Consider the following 8,743-nt stretch of genomic DNA (forward strand, 5'->3'; position numbering starts at 1 on the left):
CTATTGATGCCCCACAAGCTGTCATTGCTTCTTTCATATTAAGATTTCTATGCTTTTTGAAAAAATTTAAAGCAATATACACAAGTTCCATTAAACTGACTGTGGTAGTTTGGCAATTTGAAGCCTCAAGTAGACTTTAAGACAGTAGACTGGTAGAACACTGCCATTATGCATCAGTTGAACATCAAAAGAGGCAGTTTGGCTTTTATCTGTACCACAGAACACACATGAAACTGAAGAAGAGCCACCTGTATTGTGTTTACAGTGCAGTTGAAGGAAACAAAGTGGTGAAAAAGCGTCACCCATGGCATCCTCCTGTACATTCACCGCCCCAGAATACCAGAGAATAGTTCACAGGTCCCAGCTGTACAAACCAAAGAACTACAGGAACATCAGTGTAAGGCACATGTTGAAGGAACTGAGCACATCAAGACACTCATGTTGAGCGAGTTAGTCCTTGTAGCTTGTGTCCCACCTCTCTTGGTGGCCAGCTGCTATCTGCTGCCAGTGGCCATGCATGTGGAGAGCACCTGAGCCCAGAGCAGGCAGCTGCCTCCCCATTCCCCCTCTGGCACTGCAGAGCTCAGCCAGAGGAGCCACTGCAGTCTCCCTTCAGGCAGCAGGGGCCATGCTTACACAGAAGCTGGCCAGGTCAGCGATGCTGAAGCGTTCATGAATGTGTTATACAGGTAGTATGAAAACAAATGCAGAGTCTTTCACCTGGTACAGCAAAGCCTTCCAACACAATGTTTTAGTCAGCAGTGAAACATACAACCCTTTAACATCATCATGGTAGCACTCCAAAATCCTTCAGAATATTCTGCCATAAGGCAAGTTCTGTTCTTCATTAGGCAGTCATACACCAAAGGATGCTTTGCGTCCAACAGGCAAAGGGACCTCTTCATAAATTATTTTGAGGTAAGGGGACTTCATAGGTAAAAACCAGTATTCCAAGTTGTAGAAGAGGTAAAACTGATGATTCAAGATGACATGATCAATTATTTTGAAAAGATCCACAATAAACTCTCTGACACTCTGGTGAGGTTTAAATGGATTGTAAAAGTCCCGTATAGCTGCTGCCAGTGTCTTGTTTCCTCCTGGTCCAAAAATAGATGTTTCATTCCCCAGATAAACAGGTTCTCCACTGAATAAAATTATGCTTGTATAGTTTGTTTGTATCTTCTTAAATACAGCTCCTAAGTCAGCTAGCTTCTGGTAGGTTCTCAGTATAAACTTGGAGCACTCATAGGAGTCAAACCACACTGTTGACCTTTTGTCAGGACTTGCTTGAACTGTCCAGGTCTCATAGTAAATGCCAGTCTCATTGTCATATTTTACCCATTGTGCCATTTCATTAAACATGGTTCCTGTAAGAGATGAAAATAAGTATTGCAGAGATGAGCTAACAAATACAGGATTCAAAATATTTTCCATCTATTTCAAGGTTCACCTGCCCCCACGAAAAAGTTTACCTGCACTACCTCACCATACACAGAGACAAGGCTTAGGCTGGAGGGGCAAGGATAGCCCACTGAATAAACTACGTTTACATGCAGCTTATTGAAACTGTAATTTCTTTCTCTGATTCTTTTCCTGCTACTATGCCAGAACATTCAAACATCAGAGAATTGTGACAATTCTCATTTTGCTTTATCCATGCAGACAAACATGGCAGAGGTAGTACAGCCTACAAGAGATGCTGGCAAAATGCTCACCAGACCAAAAGACATTTCTGCACTTCAAGTTTTAATTAAATTCAAAAATTCAGAGCAGAAATTTCCATGTCTTCACAAAACAGATGCAGACTGAGACACCCTGTTGATTTAGCAGCTCCACAGCTGGCAAAGCTGAATTGAGCCAAATTATGAGCGCGATGTAAGACCACTAAGATGGGATGCTTTTTGCTCTCTGAAGGGAGCAAGTTCAGCTCATGATGCTGTTCATCTGTGCTTGCATCCACTCACCCTCTTTGACTAGAAATCTGAAAGCTATTGTGAAATTCAGACAACTGAAAACTCTCAGAGATGCTGCTCCCTTAAAAGTTTCATGGAAATGGAAAGTGAGAGGTGAGGAGGACTGTAACAATGCCTCCATGAGGCACCAGTGTAGCCTCGCCTTTCTTGGGCATCAAATAATCCACAGAGAGGATGCATGACAAGTTCTCCAGATGTATGAAAAATTTTAACTTGGTACTCATACATAAGAATCCAACCATATCAGGCATCAAATACTTCAGTCACGAGCTACAAACTCACAGGAAAGCAGCTCCACTTTACTGTCTTGTTTAAAGAACTGCCTACAATTTCTTAGCAGCACTGGATGGATTATGCAGAGACTGAGGCCAGCAAAGCTGCTAAGGGTGGAAGTGGGCACACACAAAGTGCCACATCACACGAGCTGTAAGCTGACTCCACTGTGTCCTGCACACTACACCAACTTCATAAACTAAGTGGTTTTGGTCACACAAACTGTAACTCTCCAAGTCCTCAGTGAACTTTTTTTGTAAGTCATTCACTCTATTGCTAGAGTAGTCAATCAGATTTATTTGGATGACCTTTTTATTTCAGGATTGCAGTGATGAATGTATACCAGGAGACTCTTCTGGTGATCACCTATGTATTTTGAGGTGTAAGGCCTAGGTTTGTTCTACAACATATGACAGAGACCTATTATTGGGGACATTTTCACAGTTTTAGGACATATAATGAGAGACACAGAAATAGAGATTAATATTTTTATATCTTTGAGACTGTTTCTAAATATACTGTACTTGTTTGCTCAGTAATGAACATGTTTTCAACAGTTTTTCTATCTCAGCAGTCATTTGCTACTTCACAATAGAAGATTTTGTTTTGGTGAAGCCATGTGAAAAGAGTCCATAATGACTCTGTATAAGCTGTTTTGCTATTTTTATACTCAAGAGACTCATGTGTTTTTGTACAGCAACACCAAACAACTCTCACTTAACAACTCTACAGTGTGAATTGTTCAAAAGGCAGCAGCCTCACACCACTTCTGTATTCAAGAGAGTGTTTGAAATTAGCATCATTGACTAACGCTGCAGTCTACAGAACATAAATTAAAAGATACTGCTTTACAAAAGACAAAGCTGACTCTTTTGTATTAATATCCAAAGCATCTATAAAATTTACCTGATATTGTGGTCACAAGAACTAAAGTTCCATTTGCCTTCCAGTGTGCATCATCTATTCCTTCAAAAAAGCAGGCAGCTCCCTGGTTACACCAGAATGGTGCATCCATACCAGGCCGCAGATGTGGAAATGTGCAGTTCCCAAGTTGGAAGAGCTCATACCACTCCATTGTGTAGTTTTTGCCTGTTAGAGAGCTCTTGAAACCCACAGCATCGTGCATAATTTTCTGGAAAATAAAAAAAACAACCAAGAAACAAAGAACCAAATCACCAAAACTTTGATTTCATAACAACTTCAGGTTGACCTGTACAGAAGGTAAGATGCTCAGGAGCTGTTCTGTAACAGGGTGAGAAGAGGGGAGGGAGCTCCTATAACATCTTGGATTCAGTAACACTGAAGCACAATACACCAGATTGCATGACACACATACTTTTATCAGAGCATCATGCTAGTGGCTGTCTATCCATTGTAAATTCTGTCACTTGGAGGCAGATACTCAGTGGGAGCTCATCATCAAGACTCAAGCTGACTTTTAAATCCTTAACTTCATGGGGGTATCAGAGAAATAAAGAACAGAACCAAGTTATTAAAACCAGATCTTGCTAATGAAAGCCATGAAACTAATGAGATAAATACTTTATTTAAAAGCTGTATAGTAAAATCATAAATCCAAACTTAGTTAAAAACTGAGATAACAATATTTGTATCTATTTCCATTTTTGACTCTTTGTGCTTTGTTTTGATTCACTAGCATTTATTAGTTAGGAATCATGCTTTGAATCATGTTTTTAATTTTGCTACTGCTATAACTATAAATATTACTAAAGCTGAGACTTCATATTTGCACGACTCCATGAATGGAAACTTCAACTCCATACTGATAATAACACTCAAGAAAGAGCTGTAAAAAAGCAACCAACTCCTCATGATCCACTGTTCCAACCAGCTGGCTGTCTGCTCCTGACAGATACCAATGTCCAAACAAATATGTGAATTTTTAACAGGAGAAACATTAAGACACTAAGCAACTATTCTATCTGATATAAGGGGACAAATAAAAGTATTTTCTTGATGCAGTGATAGCACAGAAGAAGAGACATCCAAGACATAATGGTGTCCGTATACAAAGCACTCATTATGCAGCTACATGGGGGAACATGTTCAAACCCACCAATGATGGGTTTCATGCTCTTGTCTTTAGCTGAGCTAAATCCTGTACATTTTGTTAGAAACTTGGTACTCTTTAAGTATCCTCCCAACAGATAGCCTAGCTTGCGTGCTCTAATATTCATCCATACGAGCATATCCCAGCCTTACAGGTCCCATTCTTGATACCTGCTGTTAAACTCAGCTGAATTTGTCACTATAACTTTGTTAAAAACATCACCTTACCAGATGTCCTAGTAGGTCCCCATACTTGAATTCCCATACTGGAGCCTGTAATCGATACACTTCAATGACATCCTCTTCTTTCATAACTGGAATGGCAGAGCCAGTGGGACAGAAGGTGTAACGAGCTTGGCAGTAAGGATCAGCTTTTGGACGGTAATCAAAGCGCCTGTGTTGAGAAAGAGAAGCACACAGAATGACAAGCACAGCTTTGCTGCTGGAGTAACTGCCATGGCTTCCTGAGGGGGACAGCTTACGTGTCCAGCACCCCCAAAGACAGACTGAGTGACCCAGACACTGCAACATGGAGTACACAGCTTCATAAGGCTGCTGGGATGCACATCTGCATAAACAGCATTTCAGAACTTAAGGCTCACAAATGCAAGTCATGTACTGATTGTGAAGGAGTGGAAATAATGTGGATTACAAAGGGTGACATACTTACAAGATCAGAGACACAGATGCTGGGTAAAGGATAGTTTGAGATCTCCCTCAAAAACATTATCCTGGCAATTTATTTACACAGGGATTGACTTTGTTCTTGCTATTCTATAGTAAGAGGTCCCCAGATACAGCTATTTTGACTCTATAATATTGCCAAGATCAGAAAGAGAATTAATCCCTCTATGCTAATTTAGATACCGTAGATGGGATCATTGTTCCCATTTCATTCCTATTAAATCTCAGAAACAAAATTGAAGGCCCAATCCACTTCCTTATCACACCGTATATGAACAGCAAAGAATGTTTTTGACATGTGCATGGTGCTTGTGTGGCCAGGTTTTGGAAACAGGGTGGCTATGGAGGTGGCTTCTATGAGAAGCTGCCAGAAGCTTTCCCCATGTCAGGCAAAGCCAGTGCCAACCAGCTCCAGGATGGACTCTGCACTGGGAAGGGCTGAGACAATCAGGAATGACAGCAACACCTTGTGATAGCAGAGTTAAGAAATAAAAAAAAAAAGTTTTTGCACCAATGTAATTGTGGCCAGAGAAGAGCAGGATTAGCATATGTGAGAGGCACAGCCCTGCAGACACCAAGGTCAGCCAAGAAGCAGGAGCAGGAGCTGCTTCAGGTGCTGGAGCTGAGATTGCCCTGCAGCCCATGGAACAAAACCACACTGGGGCAGGTGGATGCCTTAAAGAACGCTTTGAACCCATGGAGCAGGCTGCAGACCTATGAAGAGAGGAGCTCAGGCTGGAGCAGGGTTCCTGGTAGTACTTGTGACCCTCTGGAGGACCCATACTGGAGCAAGCTGTGCCTGAAGGACTGCAGGGAAGAGTGACCCATGCTGTAGCAGTTCATGAAGAACTATTGCCTGTGGGAGAAGTTCATGTTAAACTGTCTCCTGTGGAAGGGAGCCCACAGTGGAGCAGGGGAAGGACTCCCCTCCCCTGAGCAGTGGCAGGAACAGCATCTGATTAAATGACCGTGACCACCATTCCCCATCTCCCTGCACCACTAGGGGAGGAGGGAGAACCTGGGAAGGAGAGAGGGGTGGGGAAAAGGTGTTTTAAAGATTTATTTCACATCTCATTATTCTGTTCCGATTTTATTAGTAACAAATTCAGTCAATATCCCAAAGTTGAGTCTGTTTTGCCTCTGATGGTATTTGATGAATGACCTCTCTCTGTCCTACCTCAGCTCATGAAATTTTTGCTATATTTTCGTTCCCCCATCTACTTGTAGAGGGGAGTGATGGAATGACTTGAGTTGGTGGGCACTTGGCATCCATCCAGGTCAACCCACTGCAACAAGTCTTCCTCTTCCAAGTTCCTTTAGAGTCACTCACTGTATCTCACTTAAGGCTCCTATATTCCTGTTACCAAGGAATTAGCATGCACAGCTTGTCCAGAACTTGTCTGCTTAGCCCCAGAGTCTAACACACTCAGCTACCCAGGGCTACTGACACAAATACCCCAGCCATGAGATGACTCAAGGACACAGGACTTCTTGAACAATACCAAAGCCAGCAGCTCAGCTGAGGCACCAGAGATTTTCCCTGGGGACTTCTTCCCCAGGCTTACTTGCAACTCCAGCATGTCTGCCTTTATTTTGTCAGGGGGCAGGGGGGGAGAAAAAGACAAAGAAGGGAAAAACAATCCCCAAACCCTAAATGAGTATGTTTGAAAAAAAACACACAGAAAACAAAGACTTAGGACTACCACACATTCAAGTCCTGTTTCTAGCTTGCACACATTTTCAATTACCCCTTGCACTGCACCTTGCATGTGACAAGAAGGTACGTGCATGTTACCTAAGAAACATCAAAACCCTACATTTCTGAGTATATCCCACCAACAGGATTGTTCTCCAAATCTGACCATCCCAAGACCCAGCCTTGTAACTACTTAACTTGCTGGAAAATCCCAACAACTCGTGACTGCAAGATCAGCTCCTTCAGGCATCACCTGACATAAATTTAACTGCTGGGAATTGCACAACAGGCTCTCAAAATTTCAGGTGTGCATTATTAATTTACAGTCAAACATTGATAACTACTCCCTTTACAAACAGCAAACCCGCACAAAATAAACAATCAAGAGTAGCTCTTCTTCTGAAGGGGCTCATTTCCCCGGCACAGACAAATCTATCGCTATTTTCACACCACAGTGTGTAGTCTCTCCTGCTGTCCCCGGCACCATCAGGAATTCTGGAGCTCAGGCCGCTCTGGAGCAGCGAACGGGGTTTTGTGCCGTTTCATTTGTCACGAAGCATGACGTAAAGTTAAATTTAAAAAGCAAAACAAACCGTACCCTGATTTCCTCATCACCACCTTTTCTGCGGGCTTTAAGGAGCGTGCTTAAAGGCGGGCAGTCACTCCCGGGGCACCAATCCCTACCGCTGCTGAGATCAAACGCACCTCTCGGCCTGGGACGGCACTACGGCTCCCTTGACGAGCCAAACACGCCAAATACCTTGTCAATGGTTAGCACGCCGAGATTAAAAAGGGGAAGCTTCCCACGGCCTTTCTAGTCTAGTACACAGGGAAGAAGCAGCAGCAGCAGCAGCAGCAGCGCAGCGCTGTCGGGCCCGCGGCGGCCCTGCCTCAGCACTCACCTGTAGGGCACGGGCCAGCGCCGCCGCGGGGAGCGGAGCCCCGCCGAGACGCGCGGCCCCCACAGCGCCAGCAGCAGCAGCAGCAGCAGCAGCGGCAGCAGCCGGGAGCAGCGAGCGGCGCCCATGGCGGAGCCGGGCCCGCAGCTGCGGGGAAGCGGCGGGGCCGGAGGAGGCCGGGCGGGAAGGGGCCGCCCCAGCACCGCCCACGGGGCCGAGGAGGCCGGCGCTGCCCGCCAAACCCGGGCCGCAGGCAGGAGCTGGCCGAGCAGGGGTGCTTTTCCCCCTCCTCCCGAGGGAAAGCTGCCGAATCATCCCTGAGAAACGTCAAGGCTGAAGTGTGACTGTGTTTCTGGAGATCCAAGCACGTATAACACCAAGTACACGGTGTTATCGTTTAGCTGGAGTAGGGCTCGTCTGGCATTTCACGCATTGCTTTGGAGACGCGTCAATGCTGGTGAAGGGGCTGGAGCACCCGTCCTGCGAGGAGCAGCTGAGGGAAGCGGGGGTGTTTAGCCTAGAAAAAAGGAGGCTCAGGGGGGAACCTTATCACTTTCTACAGCTCCCTGAAAGGAAGTTGTACCCAGGTCGGGGTCGGCCTTTTGTCCCAGATAGCCAGTGACAAGATGAGAGGACATGGTTTTAAGCAGCACCAGGAGAGATTTAGGTTGGGCATTAGGAAAAATTTCTTCACGGAAGAGATGATTAGATACTGGAATGGACTGCCCAGGAAGGTGGTGGAGTCACTGTTCCTGAAGGTGTTTAAGAATAGGCTGCACAGACTGCACTGAGTGCCTGATCTAGTTGACATGGGGGTGCTCAATCGTAGGTTGAACTCTATCGTTTCAGAGGTCTTTTCCAACCCTTTTTTTTTTCTATGATTCTGTAAAAGACACATCAAGTGTCCATCCTCACACCCAGAACCTACTAAGGGGGTGACCTCCAGTTCTAGCCCTGGGATGATAACGTGAGGCCTCACCAAATGTCAGGAGGGTCTTTTACTGTGATAAACCCTGTAGCCCTGAACCTCTTCAGACTTCCCAGTAGTCTTGTCTGAAAATTTTCAGGGCTTCAAGCTCAGTTTGTATATCCATCACCCATTTCAGAACATTTTTTTCTAATCATAACACTTTACATTTCAGGAATCA

General features: G+C 44.7%; 1 protein-coding gene across 2 annotated transcripts; it reads right to left on the reverse strand.

The window, feature by feature from the left end:
- Window positions 1-228: 228 nt before the first annotated feature.
- On the reverse strand, window positions 229-7,899 carry CLN5 (CLN5 intracellular trafficking protein). 2 transcript variants are annotated; one of them, XM_058832376.1, is made up of 5 exons: window positions 7,599-7,740; window positions 5,715-5,856; window positions 4,545-4,710; window positions 3,153-3,378; window positions 229-1,367 (listed from the first exon to the last, which is right to left on the reverse strand). In XM_058832376.1, exons 2-5 carry the CDS (start codon window positions 5,780-5,782, stop codon window positions 856-858), a joined length of 972 nt encoding a protein of 323 aa, XP_058688359.1. In that variant the 5' UTR covers window positions 5,783-5,856; window positions 7,599-7,740; the 3' UTR covers window positions 229-855. The 2 variants fall into 2 exon arrangements, with proteins under 2 accessions (XP_058688359.1, XP_058688368.1); XM_058832385.1 differs by lacking the exon at window positions 5,715-5,856 and having other exon boundaries at window positions 7,599-7,899.
- Window positions 7,900-8,743: the final 844 nt, after the last annotated feature.

Source organism: Poecile atricapillus, chromosome 1 (assembly GCF_030490865.1).
Source record: "Poecile atricapillus isolate bPoeAtr1 chromosome 1, bPoeAtr1.hap1, whole genome shotgun sequence".
In the NCBI taxonomy this organism is placed as follows: Eukaryota; Metazoa; Chordata; class Aves; order Passeriformes; family Paridae; genus Poecile; species Poecile atricapillus.

Bases quoted from the DNA above. Each gene is read 5' to 3' on its own strand.
- CLN5 (XM_058832385.1), bottom strand. From the start codon at position 7,723: ATGGGCGCCGCTCGCTGCTCCCGGCTGCTGCCGCTGCTGCTGCTGCTG. The intron at 4,711-7,598 runs GTGAGTGCTGAG...TTCTCAACACAG, and splicing joins CGCTGGCCCGTGCCCTACAG to GCGCTTTGATTACCGTCCAA. The intron at 1,368-3,152 runs GTAAATTTTATA...CATCTCTTACAG, and splicing joins TCTTGTGACCACAATATCAG to GAACCATGTTTAATGAAATG.